Source organism: Myxine glutinosa, chromosome 9 (genome assembly GCF_964187855.1).
Source record: "Myxine glutinosa chromosome 9, kmMyxGlut1.1, whole genome shotgun sequence".
NCBI lineage: Eukaryota > Metazoa > Chordata > Myxini > Myxiniformes > Myxinidae > Myxine > Myxine glutinosa.
The window spans coordinates 59,250,936-59,272,147 of record NC_136269.1 but is presented as its reverse complement, the minus strand read 5'-3'; the positions used below and the strand labels follow the sequence as shown (position 1 = coordinate 59,272,147).

At 43.7% G+C, this 21,212-nt stretch overlaps 1 protein-coding gene across 5 annotated transcripts in view; it reads right to left on the bottom strand.

Moving 5' to 3' along the window:
* TIMM50 (translocase of inner mitochondrial membrane 50) overlaps window positions 1-21,212 on the bottom strand; it is a 173,510-nt gene that overhangs the window by 77,258 nt on the left and 75,040 nt on the right. For all 5 annotated transcript variants that reach the window (XM_068100800.2, XM_068100802.2, XM_068100799.2 and 2 more), the window contains exons 2-3: window positions 14,782-14,813; window positions 8,946-8,967 (exon numbers count right to left, since the gene is read on the bottom strand). In XM_068100800.2, the coding sequence (XP_067956901.1) occupies window positions 8,946-8,967; window positions 14,782-14,813 (54 nt within the window). The remainder of the gene's footprint in view (window positions 1-8,945; window positions 8,968-14,781; window positions 14,814-21,212) is intronic.

Genomic DNA, 21,212 nt, shown 5'->3' with positions numbered 1-21,212 from the left:
ACGACGAGAGAGGAAGTCCGCCAGCCATGCGTGGAGATTTCCATGGATACCAAAAGAGGAGAGTTTGGTGAGCAGAGCGGGGGTGCCAGACCGTATCGAAGGCACGTGATATGTCAAGGGAGACAGCTCTAATTTCCTGTTTGGCATTGAGGACCTCCATCCATTGTTGAGAAAGCAGAAGCAGCATGTCCAGAGTAGAGTGACCAGGTCTGAAACCAAATTGATGATCAGAGATCAAGCCATTGGAGAAGAGGAAAGATTTCATATCTGAAGCAATGATGGATTCCATGACTTTGCTGATAATTGGGAGAAGGCTGATTGGTCTGTAGTTGCTGGGATCTGTTTTTGCACCTTTTTTGTGCAAAGCGGTGATGTTGGCAGATTTCCAAGCAGATGGCAGATGACCTTGAGCAAAAGAGAGGGTGAAGAGAACAGAGAGAGGGAGTGAAAGAGCGGAAGTACAGGATTTTAGGACCCGTGGGCTGATGCCGTCAGGTCCAGTTGCAGAATCAGAGTCGAGGGTTGACAGAAACTTTTCCACCTTGTCAGGAGGAAAGGACACAGAGTCCAGGAGCAGCTGGGTACGACTGGGTACGGTGGGTACGGTGGGTACAGAGAGGGATGGGTTTGGGACACAAGATTTAGAGGCAAACACAGAGTTGAGGCATTCAGCTTTTTCACGTGCGGAATCAGCCGTGTGGCCGTTTGAGGTGAGGGAGGGGATGGAGGGGGAACAAACACCAGAAACAGATTTGACCAGATGCCACCAGGATTTGGAAGAGGCAGACAGATAAGAGAGTTCTGTCCTGAGAACGGATAGATATTGTTTCCTGGCTCTCCTGAGGGTGGACACACACTTGTTTCGGGCTTTGTGAAAGGAAATGAGATTTCCTTCCGTTGGATTTGCTTTCCAGGAGACGAAAGCAAGTTGTTTCTGGGCAATAGCCTCACCACAAGATTCCGTGTACCATGGACGGGAGGAAGGGTATGACAACTGAAGACGAGATGGGATAAATCTATGCATGAGAGAGAGCAATTTACTTTGGAAGAATTCCCAGGATGAGTTTATGTCAGAGGCGGTAGAGATGGGAGACCAGTCCAGATGATTGATGGCTGCTTGAGGACCATGCCAGTTGGCCTGAGTGAAATGCCAGACTCGCCGACGCTGAGGAGGCTCTCTGAGAATGGTCAGAGAGATGTCCACTTTAACAAGCACATGATCAGATGAGCCGATTGGAGCAGAAGAAGAGCAGCAGACATTTTCAGGGAAGTTTGTCATAACCAAGTCCAGAAGAGAAGATGCTCCGTTGACTGAGATCCGGGTCGGGAAATTGACAGATTGTGTCAGTCTCAGTGAGTCACAGAAATCCTTTGCTGAAGAGCCATGGCTGGTGAGAGAGGAACCCACACCCAGCCAACTGGCATGGTGACAATTGAAATCACCACATGTGAGGAAGAGAGAGTTGGGATGGGTAGATAGAAGTTGGTCCATATTATCAGACAGCGAGATGTAGATGGAGTCATCACTGTTTGGTGGACGGTACAACACACATATGAACAAAAGGTGGGAGCGAAGGGGAAGCCGTAGCCAAAGGTATTCCTGGGGGTGAGGTGGAGAGAGGGCAGTGCAGGGCGAGTGAGGAAGAGAGTTTTTTTTATAAAGATAGCAACTCCCCCTCCAGGACGAGGCTCAGGTCTATCATACCGGAGGAGGGAGTAACCTGGGAGAGATACCAAGGAATCAGAGACATCATGAAGGAGGAAAGTTTCTGTTAAGCAGATCACGTCTGGTTTATCAGAAGCAACCTGTATGGAGAGATCAGTCAAGTTTGAGCGAAGGCCCCGGATGTTTGAGGTCCACACTGTTAAAGAAGAGGAATGGGGAGCATCGGATACAGAACAGGGGGGGGGGGGAGCGGTAGGGTAAGATGTGGAAGAGGAGGAAGAGGTAGGGAGAGCTGTTGAAGGTGTGTCAGAGATTTCAGAATAGCTTGGAGAAAGGGAAGAATGGGGCGGACAAAAGGTTTGATGGTGATTGGGTGAGGCGCAGTGAGGTGTTATTTGAGGAGGGGGAAGAGTGAGGCAGAAGGTTGAGGGAGATGAAGGTGAAAGTTGGAAGGGGGAAGAAGCGGGGAGGACGCTTTGAGGAGGAGGGGTGAGAGGGGAGTCTAGGAGGGGAAGAGTGAGGGAGGGTCTCGGAGGGGAGGGGTGTGGGGGGAGTTTAGGAGTGAAGGGGCAAGGGGGGAGATCTGAAAGGGATGGGTGATGGGGAAGATTTGGAGGGGAGGGGCAAGGGGGAAGATTTGAAAGGGATGGGTGATGGGGAGGATTTGGAGGGGAGGAGCAAGGGGGAATATTTGAAAGAGATGGGTGATGGGGAAGATTTGGAGGGGAGGGGCAAGGGGGTGGATTTGGAGGGGAGGGGTGATGGGCAAGTTTTGAAGGGGAGGGGTGATGGGGAAGATTTGGTGGGGAGGGGTGAGATTGGATTTTAGAAAGTGTACGATTAATGGGAAACGAACATTTATTGCAAAATGAGTTTCTTGAGACCTTCGAATCAAAAATACGTTTGAGGACGCTGAAGGATGGGTGGAGTTCTGGAGAGTTTAGGGAATGTATGAAAGAGGCACTGTAACTGTAAGAGATGGAATTTTTTTTTGGAATGAATAGATTTGGTGAGCAAGTCGAAAGCATCCTTTTATAGAAGAAGAAGAAAAAGGTGTTATAGTATATGACAGAATGAATGGTTTGACAACTTCAAAACAGATTCTCAAGCATCTCAAAAGAACAATACATTTTCCTACACCAAAAGCAACTAGAGATTAATCCAGGCTTCATCGCTACGACTCAAATTACAATATTCTTCAATCAGCCAATCAGTGAGAACCTTCATGATGAAGTTGCAAGCACAGGTTTGAAGATCTTTTTTTCCCCTTCAATTGCAGGTTTAAGAACTGTCTCAGGTTTCATCAAACAAATGCCTTAAAAATGAATACTATTTTTTTCATGCAAAAGTTCCACTTGACTGCTGGTGGCATCATTTCCAAGGACACAAATATGCCACTGAAGCAGTGCCCCCATGTGGATTAGGGCAGGTACAGTCACGGGAAAAAGTAAGTACACCCCATGTAAAGTTTGGACTTTTTCAACATATTTCAACATACAGCTATTTCATCTTCATTTCAACAATATTGATAGATAAAGGTGATGTAATATAACAAATATCATGAAACATTTACATTTTGTAGTCCATTGTATAATTTAAATAAACATAAATACAAATTTCGCATGTGGAAAAAGTAAGTACACCCTGGGCTCGAAAAAGGTAGTATTGCCCCCTTTGGCAGAAACAACCTCAAGTAAGCATTTCTTATAACTGTCCACCAGTCTCTGACATCGACTGGGAGAATTTTTTTCCGACTCCTCCATGCAGAATTCTTTCAGCTGTGCTATGTTTGAGGGGTTTCTTGCATGCACAGCTCGTTTCAAATCCCCCCACAACATCTCGATGGGATTTAGATCCGGGCTTTGACTTGGCCATTCCAGAACCCTCCATTTCTTTCTTTTCAGCCATTCCTTGGTGGATTTACTGGTATGTTTAGGGTCATTGTCATGTTGCAAGGTCCACCTTCGGTTGAGCTTCAACTTTCCGACAGATGGCCTCACATTATCCTCAAGCATCCTCTGGTACAATGAAGAATTCATAGGGGACTCTATGATGGTGAGCTGCCCAGGCCCTGAAGCAGCAAAGCTGCCCCAAACCATAATATTTCCACCACCATGCTTTACAGTTGGTATCAGGTTCTTGTGGTCAAATGCTGTCTTTGGTTTTCGCCAAACATGTCTTCTGGTACTGTGGCCAAATAGCTCGAAGTTTAACTCATCTGTCCAGAGCACATTGCTCCAGAAGTGCTGGTCTTTGCCGAGGTGTTCATTGGCAAACTTTAGTCTGGCCCTGATGTTCTTTCTGGACAGCAAAGGTTTCCTCCTGGCACACCTCCCATGTAGATCAAATTTGTGCAGCCTCTTTCTAATGGTAGACTCGTGCACTTTGACATAAACAGTGGCAAGAGCTACCTGTAGGTCCCGTGATGACATTCTGGGGTTCTTAGAGACTTCTTTCAGCATCTTGCGGTCTGCTCTCGGGCTGAACTTGCTGGGGCGGCCTGGCCTGAACAAGATGGCAGTTGTTTGGAATCTTCTCCACTTGAAGATGATCTTCCGGACAGTCGAATGATTGATTTCAAATTGTTTGGAGATCTTTTTAAAATCCCTTCCCAGACTCGTAGGCATCTATAACCTTCTTTCTGAAGGCCTCAGAGAGCTCTTTTGATCTAGGCATGGTAACGCCACACACTTCAACAACAAAGAGCAAACCAAACTAAATGTCTGAGGTTTAAATAAGACAGGTTCCTCCAAGATCCTCTCTAACGATGTTCTAATCATTTGCACCTGAGCTGGTGCACCTGATTCTAATTTTCGGTATTTGAAGTCGTGGTAAATGTAGGGGTGTACTTACTTTTTCCACATGCGAAATTTGCATTTATGTTTATTTAAATTATACAATGGACTACAAAATGTAAATGTTTCATGATATTTGTTATATTATATCACCTTTATCTATCAATATTGTTGAAATGAAGATCAAATAGCTGTATGTTGAAATATGTTGAAAAAGTCAAAACTTTACATGGGCTGTACTTAGTTTTTCACGTGACTGTATATATATTATATACGTATGCATAGTTAATGTCCGGCTTCCTTTTTGGGACTACAATGCAGTAATTGGTCGATCTTTATTTTGATTAACCAATGCATCAGTATACAACTCAGAAGGAGGTCACAAGTTTTTTGAAAAAAAGAAGCGTCATGTCCTCCACTCGATACGGTTTATTGGGAACAAATAATGGGCATCAAATGGCATGATTCAACATGTTAGAATTTTGCATTAGTAATGATACAGGAGGTATTTTGAAGAATTTTCCATTAGATTTAATTTAAACATTCGTCATGCTATATACCAAGTGGGAGCAAGCATGTCGAGCCCCGTTTCATTTTGTGATATAAATAAAGTGATGCATAACATTTAACAAGTTGGTTTTGTATCTGAACCTTGGATGAAGCAAGGTGGACGGTGGCAAGCCATAAGTGCACACCAAATACAAGGTTATAATAATTGCCATATGGCCTCCAAAGTATATATGGAAGCTTTCAACAATGTACTTCCTCCCACCTGTACCTAGACCCCCTTTGCAGTCTGCTGGCACCATAATTATCTTGAGGTGTTGCTTCCAATCTTTGCATTTCAGCTTTAGATGCTCTCACATTTTATCAACTTTGAAGGATATATTTCCATAAATTTGGTCATGCACTTTTCAGACTAATCAACCATAACACCAATAACTTATTTTGACCTATATTATTGAAGACGACATTTTCTCAGAAAACAAATGGGACAAAATAAAAGACTTGATATTACCTTGATGTGAAATAACATGTTTGGGGGGAAAAAAAATCAAACCTTGCAGCAGTGTTATTCAAGCAACAGAAAGTGGAATGACTTCATTAAAAGGAAACAAGGTACGGTAACAAATCCCGTTATATGAAAGCACCAAAGAATTCTCATCTGTGAGCTGGACGTGCCTGTCAATCTGCATCAGCCTTCAGTGCCATAAATCTGGTCAGATCATGGATGGGGAATATTACTGAGTTCCCCAAGATGGAATGATTATGGGAGGAGCCTCATCAAAAGCCTTGGCTCACCACCATGGTTCACCGCCCTCAACACCTCGGCCCACCTCCTCAATCCAAACCAGTCACCTTCAATGTCCCACCAATGTTTTTACTCGCAATCCAGCCATTATGCCTTCACATCCTCTCTTTCTTTCCCAGACTACACCTCGTGTTAAACAAGCCTTTTTCCATTCAGGGGGTAATCAAGCATGCATACTCAATATATGAAAAAAAAAAAATTGACATGGGTGAGAGTCCTCATCGAGAATATGGGACAGATAGACGATATACGTTGTATAAAGGTTAAAAGCATATAAATAAATAATTAAAGATGGTATGTCGCCAGTGATGATGGTAAAGTGTATCTATCTATAATTCCAGTAATCTCTGTGTGTCTGTGTGTCTGTGTGTCTGTGTGTCTGTGTGTCTGTGACCGCTGTTTCTCGACAACCACGGGTCCGATATACTTTTAACTTGCCAGGTATATTGCTGGGGACCCGAGGATGTGCCTTTTCAAGGTTTCATATTAATCGGACAATTACTTACCGAGCTATGTCCAAAAAACGATTCAACCAATCAGAGAGCAGCGAGCTATCACGTGTGCCGAACGTGGCGATCAGACTCTGCCTCGGACGGCACATTTGACAGCGTATTCATTTATTTCACGTTGGAAAACTATGTTGCCGTTAAACTATGTTTTAAAACGAATTCAAACTGCGATTAAATTAAAACGATTCATCGTAACTGCGATTTGCGAACTTCCGGACAGTGAAGACTGTCCGGCAGCACGCTTTCCGGCAGCCAATCACAGAACGCTTTGTTGCGTAGGCGTGGCCGATGTGAGACGAGCGGAGCTGAGCGCGTTACGAGCTGACCGCCATTACGGTACGTAATTCGATTTCTTATGCGCATTATTTCTCCCAATTCAGTCAGAGCGAAGGGCGGAAGCGAAGAGCGTTGTTTTTTTTGTTTACGGGCGTACGGGCGGGGTAGAGCGTACGGGTAGCGTTTTTTTTTTTTTTTGGCAAGGAACGGGCACCCACGTACGGGCAATGCCCTAGTATAAATAAACAAACTAGTAATAAGCATCCACAACTATCCGTGACAATGTTGTGGAACGTCAGCCGAGGCCCCCACTTATCCCCCCCCCCCCCCCCATTTACCCCCTCCTCCTCCCCACTCACTCACTTTTCGCCTTTATTCGCTTTTAATTTACTCTGCAACCGTTTGAGCGACTGACACAAAACTTTCAACATAGGAGCACCTATCAATGCACAACTTTTAAACGAAGTTGCATGATGACTGGATGGAATATGCGGCTAGCATTCCAAAGTCTGTTTTCTATAGGCATGGGTCGCAGGGTGTTTCATGTATCAGAAATAAAAGGTCTTAACCTCGTTTAGCTTGGCCTAATAAATCATTCATAGGTGGTATGTACCTGGTATTTATGGTAACTTGCAAATAAATAAATAATTCAAGGTGATATGTAAGTAGCAGTGATAGTAAAATCTGGAGTATATAAATAAAGAAATTATTCTAAGTTGTGTGTTGGTAGTGGAGATGGTAAAGTGTATATAAATAAACAATGGTCCCTGAAAGCAGAAACAATCCTTTACTATGCTCTCCCACAATGCTTTGTTTTTTTTAATTGCCAAAATTTGGAAATAAAATCCTGTGTCCCATGAATTTTGGATCCAATCCCACAATAATTTGACATGCTTCATGCTCAGGAATGATTGCATACATGTGCCGAATATAAAAGTAATGCATCCAATCATTTTCAAGATGAGGTTCCTTAGCCATTAGTACCCTAACGGATGCACAGATTGACAGAACCCAAAATATAAGCCCCCATCCAGGCTGATGCCCAAGTGATGGCTAAAAATCAGGAAAATATTCAGATATACAGGGTGTTTCAAAAAGATTGATCCAACTTTGACTTCCTGCCATTTCTTTGTTTTTTTTACCTATACCGTTTTCCTTTTCATGGTTTGGTGGTGTTATCGTGGTATTTGTTCCCTGAGATTTCTAGCTCCATAGCTCAACTATGCCATTGACAGTGGAGCAGAAGCCCATTTCCACTTGAACGGTGCTATCAACAACCATAACATTTTTGGGGGGGCAAAACCACCTGAGATCACCGAGAGGTACCTGAAAGAGCCTAAGGTCACATGTTTCTGCACCTTCAATGTCGATGGGGAATGCTAGGGCCTTACTAGTTTGAGAATGCCAACAGCAGGATGGTGATGATCAACGGTGAGCACCCTATAGCCCAGACTTGAACCCTCTGGACTACTGGTTCTGGGGGGCTGCCAAGGGCTCTGTCTACATCAATCGCCCTGCCACACTGGATGATCTGAAGCAGGAGGTGTCAGACTACCTCCACGCAGTGCCACATGAGACCTACAGGAAAGTTGGACAGAACTTTGGAATCAGGATCAATGCCCGTCTGAACATCGGCATCGGGGGGCACACATCGGGGGGCACACATCGAGAACATCAATTACAAGGATTTTGTGTAAATGCAAACTTCAGACCTTGGCCTCTCACTAACTCTTGCAGTGACTTGCTGCAATAGCAATCAGTGATAGAAAATACCATTCATAAGCTTTCAATAAATGTTTGGTTCATGTTCCTGAGGTTTCTGTTTCTTTTTAAACGAGAACGGCACTCAGTAGAGAGCATATCTCCACTTGGTTGGCCAGATCACTCAATGGTGAAGAATCACTTAAACAATTAAATAATTCTCATATCTGAATCCATATTCAGATCTTCACCAAATTCGAATCGATTCTTCCTAGTCACACACACAACCTGTCCATCAAGTTTCGTCCACATACATCCATAACTTTTTGAGATATTCAGCAATGTATAGTTTTTGGCCCTATCTCTCAATGGTGAAGAAACACACACAATTATAGTAGCCGGATCCGAATCCGGATCTTCACCAAAATCTAATCATTTCGTCCTTGTCACACACACTACCATTCTGCCAAATTTCGTCCGAATCCGTCCGCAACTTTTTGAGATATCTTGTTCACAAACAGACAAACGGACAGACAGGGGTGAAAACATAACCTCCATCCACCTTTGGTGGTGGAGATAATAAACGTTTAAAGTTGTATCACTCTTTTTGAAACACCCTGTACAAGTAGACTTATGAAGTTCAAAGATCAAAATGAAAACAAACAAAAGAGGGTCACAAAACTCACCATTATCAAACTCATCTGGTATCTGCAACAAAACAGGAAAGAAGAGCATTTAAAATTTCCGAACTTAGGCACATTGGCATAATGCCAATCAATTTGCTGTCATTTGATGATGTAGATGACATTGGTATCTTGTCAGAGTGGGTTGTTACACTTGCGTTACTGGGACTAAAGTCCAATACGGCTAGAGATCCTTCTGCCACAGCCACATTGATTGGCTGGCTGTTGTCGGTCAAAGTTTTGGTGCAGCAGGCCATGCCTTATAAGCTGTTTTGACTCAGCGAGTTGGTTGTGATGGGATTCTGCCAAAATTGAGCCTTGCCGCACATCTTGGCATCAGTCTGCTCTTCTCTTGGCCATGTGCTCACAGCACTCAAGGGGATTCTGGCTGCCTTCAAGGGTCATTTCAGACAGTCTTTATAATTGCAACTTGAAGCGTTGTTGCTAGCGGGGTTCTTGAGCAAACTCTTCATAGAACACAGCTTTAGGAGTATGATGGTCGTCTATCCTAACTGTGTGCCCCACCCACTTAAAATTAAAAAAACAAAAATAAAAAAAAAGCAAATTTCCTCTATATTGACCGATCAAATTTGCCGCTCACGCTTTCAGCATTGGAAAATATTGAGATTCAGACAAATATAGATTGTGCTCAGAAACGCAAACCAAGAGTTGAAAAGACCCTTCATTGTCCTTTTTCTCAAGACAGTCTGAGGTAAGCTGTTCCATTAATTCTCTTTTGCAATAATTTGGAAGGGAATGAGGAATAATTAGAAAGAGGAGTTGGAGAAAAAGGTGAGCAGAGATCATGGATGGACATGGAGAGAAGAAGGTGAGTAGAGATCATGGATGGACATGGAGAGAAGAAGGTGAGCAGAGATCATGGATGGACATGGAGAGAAGAAGGTGAGCAGAGATCATGGATGGACATGGAGAGACTTCTGGATCTGGAGACTTCTTCTGGATGACAGCATAATTTTCATCAACCCAGTCAGCGTGCTTGCAAGCTCCATGACCGAGTGAAGAGGAAGCAGCTTTCCAAAAAGTTCCTTGCATCTGCGCATTTGTCAAGTGCCTGGCTGACATTTTCCTGTAGTTGCTGTCTAACCCTCACATTACTCAGATGTTCTTGGGCTTTGCAGCCATTTTGGCCATTCTGAGGTGTAGATGCAGCTTGAAACCTGCTTCATTTAGTATATGATCAGCAAAACATTCAGCTCCTCTCATAGCCGTGCACTGCAAGAGTCCTGCAGGTCACATTTCCTGGTGATTACATAGGCAGATATATGCCAGCGTTTGGAGTGTTGGTGTTGCCACAGGTAGAACCACTTAACAGGGACATCGTATAATGTGTTGGTAATGGCCCAAGTTGAAATTCTCGAAACAGACAGCAACAATTCCCGTTTAGGTTGCATTTCCCTCGACCAAACTTTCTTAGTGCTCTTCTGCAAGTCTGATCCTACTCCAACGTTGAAGTTTCCAATAAGTTAAAAAACAAGATTTTAAAGAAAGTGCAAATTCTAAAGTTCTCTCATGTGCATCTTTTACATTAGTAACATTCATAAAAATAAAAATAAAATAGAAAATCTCAAAGGGCAAATAAAAAATGTGACAGGTTTATGAGGAGGCTAAACCTTTTACCCTAATGAGACGGCTCATACATCTTGATCTATCTAAATTCCAGACCAATTTAGGCTATGTTTAGCATTTCCAGGCCCATTTTACCTAAATACAGCTGATTGCTGGAATGCAGAGTTCTTCAAATAATAGTTAATGCAAAATAATTACTGCATCGATTCTATAGTTTACATAGCTAATAACAAAGACGAACCGTTTAAGAGAAGATTTAATTTATTGGTGTTTATTGGCAATTTCAATTGAAAAAAAAAAAAAAGTTAAAATGTTTGTTGACTGGCCCTTCCCCTTTATAAAACTACGGTCTTTATAAACTTTTAATAAGATACAAACTAAACCATGAAGGCAGATTTAGCAATATTGAGGATCTGGGGCCTGCCACCAGGAGACATTTATTGAGATGGTGACGAGCTTATTCATGGAGAAAGGCTGGAGTTGAGAACCAGACATGAGAAGAGGTGGGGTGGGGTGGCTGTGGTGATCTTGCTGGATTACAAGGAGGGTTTGAGTCTTGGACTGATTGAAGGAGAAAAGGTTACTGGAACCCCATTGTAGGATTAAGTCGAGATCATGACTGATGCATGCAACAGTTGAGAGGCAATCGGCAGTTAGGGACAGGGAGGAGGCGCACTGGGACTTATAACTGGTGGAGGAGTGGAGGGTGGAGTCATCAGCAAAGTAATGGACAGTGTTGTTAGTAGCTGTGAGGAGGTCATTGATGAAAAGAATAAAGAGGGAGTGCAAAATGACAGAACCTTAAGGGCACCCCCCCCCCCCCCCCAACCAGAACGAATGTAGTGGGAGTCAGAAAGGACACCATCGACGCAGGTAGACATAGATTGCCCAAGAGGAAGCTGGAAAACCAGGAGATGAGCTGAGGCTGAATACCATACATTGGGAGCTTTGCAAGGAGCCCTTTGTTGTCAGACTCTGTCAAAGGCATTGCTGATATACATTATACAGTATAGCACAACAACTGTACTTTCCCCATAGTGCTCAAGATCTGAAGATGGCAATGTATGCCAGGAGATCACGAGTGGACCTGGCTTTGTGGGATCTATATTAGTGGTCACCGAGGAAAGATCAGGATTCGAGGTGGGTTAAAGGATGTCTGTTAATAAGAGACTCCATGGCTTTGGAGATAATGGAGGAAAAGGAAAATGGACAGTAATTGGAGCGATCAGAAAAACATTCACCATTCTTCACAACAGAGTAGATACAGGCTTGCTTCCAGGAGGTTGGATAAATGCCGGTACAGTAGGAGAGTTTGAAAAGCTTTCAGAAAAATGGAGCAAGTTCTGGAGCGCAGCATTTAAGGACAATAGTAGGAATGGCATCTGGATCATTGGCTTTGTTGCAACATGGGAAAATAGCATATTGCAAACTTTACGAGTGGAAAAATGTGATGACAGGCATAAGTGTTGGATTTAGGTAAAGCAGGAGCAGTTCCATTAGAGTCATCCAGAGTAGAGTCATCCAGAGTATAGTCAGCTGCCAACAGAGGCAAAGGTGTTGCCACTGGATTTGGGAAAGCTGCATTCAGAGCCATCAGGTTTGTTGAGAAGACGAATAGACGACTCAAATAAGTTGATGAAGATGCACTTGGTCAAAGACCAAAAGGCATGACTGCTGCCGGATAAAGAGAACTTGTCAGAGGTCTGCTGAATAAAGTTGGTTTTGGCTGCAGAGATGATGCACTTGTAGTTGGTGTGGGCACCCACATAAGCACTACGACGATGATCCGAAGGTGAAGCTTTCCAGGCTTTGAAGAGGTTGTTTTTCAAGGAGAAAAAGAAAGCACAATGATGGGAGAACCACTTTGGTGACGAGGCTTTTACACATTTGGATGAATTGGGTATGTGAAGAGACATACCTAGAAGGATGATTTACATGATTTGGTCTGTGGAAGTAAAAGGATCGTCTCACTTGGGGTAGTCTGCAAAAATTGGCAAAGGTCAACCCAGTTGGTAGCTTCATAATGCCAAAGGATACGGGAGGTATACTGAGAATACTGAAACTGCTGAAAGGGAAAGAAAATGGTAATGGGACAGTGGTCAGAGGATCCAACAGGTGCAGCAACAAGGATATGAATGTAAAGATGAGGTTTGGAAGTGAGAAAAAGATCCAGAGTGTTGCAGCTATTGGCTGAGCAGTCAGGAATGTGGGTGTGTTCAGAAAGGAGATGGCAGAGGTCATTGAGGATAGTGAAGGCTTCAGTTTCAGTCCAAGCCTGGTCGGTGCGGATTGAGTGGAAAAGCCAGGAGAAGTTGTGATTATTGAAATCCCCTAAAATGATTATTTCAGATGTTCGAGAGAATTGTATTTATTTAATTGACATGCATAGAATTGTATTTGCTCAATACAGGTAAGTGAGGCAGTCAAATAGCTGCAGGTGATTGTCAGAATTGGGAGAGTGGTAGAAACAGCAGATTAATTTATCGAGATTGAGGAGGGAGACTGAGCCAGAAAAGTTGAAAATCAGGGATGGAAAGCTCAAAATGGGGAAGACGAGTAAGAGATATTAAAGTGGATGTAGGCGCAAACGGCAGGTTGGAGCAGAAACTGTGATAGAGGACGTAGCCAAAGCAATGGAGGTAGGTAGTGGAGATGGATTCAGAAATACAAGTCTCATTACAGGGGATATAGTCACAATGATTGCAACAGAAGGTGGGTAGGGTTGAGGTAGAAATGAAGACCTCTGATGTTGGCAAAGGAGAGAATGAACTCATGGGAGACTAGAACGGCACTCAGTAGAGAGCATACCCCCACCTGGTTGGCCATATCACTCAATGGAGAAGAATCACTTAAAAGTTCTCCAAGCTGGATCCGGATCCAGATCTTCACCAAAATTGAATCGATTCTTCCTTGTCACACACACACTCACAACCTATCCAACAAGTTTCGTCCAAATCCATCCATAATTTTTTGAGATATCCTGCTACGTATAGTTTTTGGCCCTATCTCCCAATGGTGAAGAATCACTTTAAAAATTCTAGTAGCCAGATCCGAACCCGGATCTTCACCAAAATCTAATGATTTCGTCTTTGTCACATACACTACATCTCTGCCAAATTTCGTCCAAATCCGTCAACAACTTTTTGAGATATTTTGTTCACAAACGGACATACAAATGGACAGACAGACAGACAGGGGCGAAAACATAACCTCCATCCACCTTTGGTGGCAGAGGTAATGATGGGGATGCCACAGATGATTGGTCCACATGCGAATCTCGATTATTACCACCGCTACCAAAGGTTGACGGAGGTTATGTTTTCACCCCTGTACGTCTGTCTGTTAATTTGTGAAAAGGCTTTCCCAAAGTTGTGGACGGATTTGGATGAAATTTGGTGGAGAGGTTGGGTATGTGACGAGGCCGAAATTATTACATTTCAGTGAAGATCTAGATCCGGATACTCAAATTATTAGTGATCCTTCACCATTGAGAGACAGGGCCAAAGATGATATATAAAGGGAAATCTCACAAAACGTTATGGACGGATTTGGCTGAAACTTGGTGGACAGTTTGGATGTGTGACAAGGACGAATAAATTCGATTTTGGTGAAGATCTGAATACAGATTCGGACACGAATTTTTCCGAATTCTTAAGCGATTTTTCACCATGATTGATGAATGATTTGATGATTTGATGTCCCTGCTCTCAAATGTTGTGTTTGTGTCCTCCCCCCTCTTTCCCCATCTTGTCTACCGCTCCCCTTATTTGGTGTCGGTTTGACTTTTTGTGTGATTAATGTTCGCTCTTTCACGAGCCTCGATCTTGTATACAAAAAAAAACAACAACATTGAGTGATAGGGCCAAGAACGATATATAGCATGATATTTCAAAACGTTGTGCATGGATTATGACAAAACTAGGTGGATGACTTGATTAGGTGACAATTACAAGCCAATTCGATTTTGGTTTGGATCCAGATCCAGATCCAGCCACAGTGGGATACAAAACATAAATTGTTCAACCTGGCGTAGGTAAGTGCTGTACCGAGTGCCGTTCAAGTTTTTCTTGTTATGCATCATGAGAGAAAAAAGTGAAGAGGGGTAAGGGGCTTCAGGAGACTTTGCAGAAAACGAGGAGCATTCCAGATGGCACCAACAGTGCAAACTAGTGGCCTGAGAAGGTCCTCCCGGAATCCTCTGCGGCTTCAGTCGGGAAATAAACAAACACACACGCGCACACACACACCTCACCTTGTTTCCATGTTCATCTACAGAATTTGAACCTGAAACAACAAAAAAGAAACATATTTAATGCACTTCAAAGCAAAACATGCCAGTTTTAACATCATATCTTCAAAAAATACATTGTATGTGTTGGTGTTGTCAATATTAGGCAACAGAAAGCATTTTGCATTAAGCCAAGTTGTATTATGCTTGGAAATCCCTCCTCACCGATATTAATTATGAACCAATGGGGCAATGGCAGCAACAACTCAAAATAGATAAACCGAGCACCTGAGACAGACAAATAAACAACTACTTTCTGTTGGAGTGCCTCAAAAATAAAATAACTCATTGGCAGTATCATGTAAATGTTCAAAGTTTAAGAAACAAACAAGCTGTACCCAAAAGAAACAATAAGTGCCCAAAAATCCAACTTGTAAAGCAAAGCAGGTGCCTTCACAGTGACAGATTAAATGATTCTTTTGTTGAAGCTTTGTGGATAAGCAGCCAGACTGGCGGCTTGACATGCCCGCACAGATTGCTGTGCAGGCAGCGTGTGTTTAGAATCCCATACAATCTGACATCTGATCAAGAGTTTAGTGACAACCCTCCACCCCTCCAAATGGAAACTCAGAGCCTCTTGGGAGAGCAGCTGCAAGATGTGCTTACAAAAAGCTAAAAAGAAAAAAGTTTGCAGTGAGTGCACGGCATCACCCTTGTTCCACAGGATAGGGCATCCAGGATTTAGAAAGGTGGAGAAGGCAGTGGCGGATTGGGGGTGTGGTGAGGGTCGGGGGGGGTGGGGGGAGGAGGGTTAAGAAATAAGGATGTGAGCTCCGGGGATAGGAAAGGAGATGCCAGCAGCCAGGGTTGACATACGGAAAGTTTTGGCCGGAAAGGCTACGGATTTAAATGCTCGGTGCTTTCCTTTCCACAGACACAGAAGCGCAAGATGAGCGCTACAAGCTCATGGGACAGATGCAAGGTCCACACCACTGTTCTATACGTGTCAAAGCAAGTGGGCTCAGCAGCAGAAGCCCCAATTCTTTCAGCAATCAATGGCGTAACCAAGCAGCTGGAACCTGCCGTCACGCAGCACCAAACAATCGGCCTGGTTAATCTCAGGACGGTTTATGGCGACAGAACTAAGCAGAAGGAAATCTGCAGGGTAGGGAGCTTGGAGCAGGGGGTGTGAAAGGGGAGGAAGGAGGAAGAGGGGGAGGAAGAAGAAGGTTTTGTGCCTGCAGAATCATAAAAGCGTTTAAGCACACATAGGCATGCTGTCCACTCGTATTCCCTCCTCTCATGCCAATAAGAAGGAATATGAATACAGGACAGAAACATTTTGTTCATCCACTCTTCTCCAAAGCAACAAATGAACATAATAAATGTTCATGCAAAATGAGAATATTTTGAATGTTCTGGGGAGTGCCCAAGTATCAAGTTTGGAAGGAAGGCTTTCCACAGAGGTGGGCCAAGTGCCAGCCATGGAAAGCAGCGGATAAGGAAGTTTGAATCCCTGCTCAGTTGGGCCAAACCCTCTTCCTCCCCATATAGTAGCATTCCTTTATTCCATGGGAAAGCAAACCCATGGGAAAACATGGCAATCTATAAAATAAATCAGGATTGCACTTGCTAGAAAAACCTGCCACCTTTCAAGAGATCAGCACTAAAATGATGCAAAGACAGAGCTTCAAAGTATGGTATATAAATGAGGCAACAACAAAAATAAAGCAACTAAGGAACTCCTCTGGAAATAAACGTTACATTTTTTTCATGCTATTACAGTGCCAATTTGTCAAACAAAGAAGATCCCAGGCAGATGTTCAAACGTGGTGACTTTTTACTCAAGCAAAAATCCCACGTCCTGGTTTCAATTTACACTTCTGCTGGGAAAAAGAAAACCACTGAACACACATTGTTGTCAAATCAGTTTATACTTTGGGTAAAAGGAACTGGGGAATTCCTAAAACTTCAAGCCAGCTCCCACGGGAAGAAACAGTACAGACACAAAGTCTCAATTGAAAACATTTATAGATAATGCAGACAAATAACTTGAAAATATTTTCCAGATACTAATATTTGTTATGTGGAATGTAAAAATATATATACAGTATAACAATTCAACTATCATGTGAGCACACAAAGCAGCACCGTTGATTGATACTATCCCAACTGAATCACACACATGTAGTTATACAGTTAACTGAATGAACATGCCCTTTAAAAACTACAAACCAACAGCTTTGCACTGCTCAATAAAGAGGATGAGTCTGACATTGAAAAATAAAAAAAGTAGTAAACTTCTAGTCAAAAAGTGCAACGGGGTTGTAAAAGTGAATTTGCTGGGCCAAAACAAGTAATTTTGAAGTCTCTGGGATTCAAAAGTACAATGATATAAAGTAAGGCAACAATTCATATCATTTCAAAAACCTGAGAACAATCGTTAGCAAATGTGTAATGTTTGATTGGGTATGACCAATTAAGTGATGCTGAGAAGTACACTCCACCATCATCATGATGTAAGTTATGAGCAAATTCCACTATTACAATAGTGTGGCGAAATGGAATAGTCCTGTGGACTACATTGGCATTGGCACACAATCTGTGGTAATGCCAATGTAGTCTGCAACTGCAGTGGTTGCAATCAAGAAAATATCTTTCATAGTTTAATATGGAGCTTAACTGTTGGGATAACGATGCAGCGTGTGCAGATGGCAACACATGGGACCATCGCAGGGGATAAACCACCCTACTCCCCCTCACTCCAACCACACCTCATGTATCCTCCCCACCTTTTTGGTGGTGCGGCAAAGAACCAAGCCCAACACATTAACAGGCGGCGAGCCCAGCTCTATATGCAGCCATTTCTATAAAGCCCATCTGTCTGCATGAGCGACTAGGCAGACGCTGGCACACAGCAAGCACGCACTAACGATATTAGAAGGGTCGAGACTCTCTAGGCTGTTCATTTAGTTATTTTAAGCAGTACAAATGCACAACATAATAAAGCACTTCGCCAGGGAATCTTTGCCAATTACGGGAAAGCGTCAAATCCGCCAAACGTGCTGAGTTTTTGAATTGCAAATCACTGTCAGAGCCTGTCTAGATTGCAAATGTAGCATAAACACAGGCTTGGGTATAATCCCTCACCACTTCTCTCACACGCAGACTCTCCGCCCTCCTCCCTCAAACCAGCCTTCAATTTCACATGCCTCACCAACTCCTTTGCATGATCACAACATCAAAACAGGAGTCAAAACGATGTATCGAGACATTCAAAAGCAGTCAATTGCTTATCCACTGTTCCTTCAATTTGCCAGGACCATAATTTTACTACAACCATCAATACCCATGTCGACAGCATCTTGATGAAATTAATCCACCTTTTTCCAACAGACTGCAAACTCTCTCCGCAACTGAGAGATACAAGAGCACCTTTGCTCCCATGGGTCACACTGCCCTCTGCTGGTCAAAATTGTAACACAACCATGTGAGTCAAACACTAAACAGCCTTCCTTGGTGGAGAATTAATGGGAATGGAAAACAGCAAAACACTTCCTTATTTTATGAATGATAAATGGAGAAAACATCATCTGACACTCAAGTGACTGCAAGAAATCAAACCCGTTCATGTTGTTGGAATTGACTTTAGACACCTATAATTTTCGAGAGAAACAGCAACATCAGTCATTAGTTGCCATAAACAAACTGAAAAACTACAGCACATCTTGCACATCTAAACTACAGCACATCTAAAAACTACAGCATCGCTTGTTAAAGTGGACATCTCTCTGGCCATTCTCAGAGAGCCTCCTCAGCGCCGACGAGTCTGGTATTTCACTCAGGCCGACTGGCACGGTCTGCAAGCAGCCATCAATCATCTGGACTGGTCTCCCATCTCAACTGCCTCTGACATCAATTCTTCCTGGGAATTCTTCCACAGCAAACTGCTCTCTCTCATCCACAGATTTATCCCATCTCGTCTTCAGTTGTCTTACCCTGCCTCCCGTCCATGGTACACTGAATCTTGTGGTGAGGCAGTTGCCCTGAAACAACTTGCCTTTGCCTCTTGGAAGGCAAATCCAACTGAAGGCAATCTCAGTTCCTTCCACCAAGCTCGAAACAAGTGTGTGTCTACTCTCAGGAGTGCCAGGAAGCACTATCTCTCCACACTCAAGATTGAACTCTCAAACCTGTCTCCTTCCTCCAAATCCTGGTGGCGTCTGGTCAAATCCATTTCTGGTGTTTGTTCCCCCTCCATTCCCTCCCTTACCTCAAATGGCTACACAGTTGGCACCGCACGTGACAAAGCCGAATGCCTCAACTCTGTTTGCCTCAAAATCTTGTGTCCCAAACCCATCTCTCTCTGTTCCCACCTTTCCCAGTCGAACCCAACTGCTCCTGGACTCTGTGTCCTTCTCTCCTGACAAGGTGGAGAAGTTTTTATCAAACCTCGACTCTGATTCTGCAACTGGACCAGACGGCATCAGCCCACAGGTCCTAAAATCCTGCTCTGCTGCTCTATCTCACCCACTCTCTGTTCTTTTCACCCTCTCTTTTGCTCAAGGTCATCTGCCAGCATCTTGGAAATCAGCAAACATTACCGCTTTACACAAAAAAGGTGCAAAAACAGATCCTTGCAACTACAGACCAATCAGCCTGCTTCCAATTATCAGCAAAGTCATGGAATCCATCATTGCTTCGGATATCAAATCCTTCCTCTTCTCCAATGGCTTGATCTCTGATCATCAATTTGGATTCAGACCAGGTCATTCTACTCTGGACATGTTGCTTCTGCTGTCTCAACAATGGATGGAGGTCCTCAATGCCAAACAGGAAATCAGAGCTGTCTCACTTGACATATCACGTGCCTTCGATATGGTCTGGCACCCAGCTCTGCTCACCAAACTCTCCTCCTATGGTATCCATGGAAATCTCCACTCATGGCTTGCGGACTTCCTCTCTGGTCGTAGGCAACGTGTGGCCCTGAATGGATTTCTCTCATCTCCCCTTCCTGTTCAGGCTGGAGTTCCCCAAGGTAGTGTTCTGGGCCCTGTGCTATTTCTGGTCTTCATCAATGATCTCTCCGACTCTCTGGAAAATCCTCTCTATCTCTTTGCTGATGACTCCACTATCTGCTGCTCCATTCCTCATCCCTCAGATCGGCAGTCTGCAGCCTCCTCACTCTCTGCAGACCTGGACAAAATCACAGACTGGTCAAACAAGTGGAACATGTCTTTCAATCCTGACAAATCTCACACTCTTACAATGTCTCTCCGAAAGGACCGACTGGAAAACCCTCCCATCTACTTTCTCAACAATCCTCTCCAAGAAGTTCTGTCGATCAAGCTTTTGGGTCTCACTATCTGCCATGATCTTTCTTGGGAAAACCACATTTCCAAGCTGGCCTCCAAAGCCAGTCGCCGACTGGGCATCCTCCGTCGTGCGAAGTCCTTCCTTGGCACACCTGAGCTCCTCACCACATACAAGGCTTTCATCCGCAGCTCAATGGAATACTGTTCCCCCCTCTGGGCTGGTGATCCTGCCTCACACCTAGCTCGGCTTCACGCTGTTGAGGCCAAAGCTTTCAGAATCATTGGAATCTCCTTCGATGAAGTTAACTCTGAGGGCTTTTCACTCACTCACCGCAGGCAGGTTGTGGTCTTTCTGTCGTCTACCGACTCCTCTCCGGCCTTGCTCCCCCAGCTCTCTCTGTGCTCTGTCCCCGCAATATTCCTTCAGGTCCCACAAGATCTGCCTGCAACCCTCTTATGGTTAAACTGCCAAAATCTAGGCTCTCTGCTCACCTTCACTCTTTCATTCCCCTTTTCTCCCGCCTCTGGAACAAACTCCCCCACTCCCTTCAATCCCACTCCTCCCTCCAGGTCTTTAAAACAGCTGTTCACCACCATCTCTTATCTTCCCCCATCCAAAACCTTGATCTTTTCTACCCCCGTGAATTCACCCCAGAGTCCTTGCAGTGTTCATATGTTTTATACCTCTCCCACCTCCCCCCCAAGTCCTCCCGATGTCCCTGCTCTCAAATGTTGTGTTTGTGTCCTTCCCCCTCTCCCCCCATCTTGTCTGCCGCTCCCCTTGTTTTTTGTGTTTTGTGTGTCGGTTTGACTTTTTGTGTGATTAATGTTAGCTCTTTCACGAGCCTCGATCTTGTATCGCAAAAAAAAAAAAAAAAAAAAAAAAAAAAAAACCACCGTAAACAGTTGAACAGTGCAATTAAGCAATAGTCAATGTCCTTTTTGACAAGAAACCAAAATCATCCTATGACAAAAGCTGCATTCAAAGCTATGACAAAAGCAAAGAGATATCCAGCTGCACATATCCTTCTCTGAAAATAGAGATGTTGACACCACCCAAGTTCACAAAGGAGTTTACCGAAAGGAAAGGGTGAAGAGAGATATTACAGACAACCAATTAAATTATATAGAGTCAGTAGC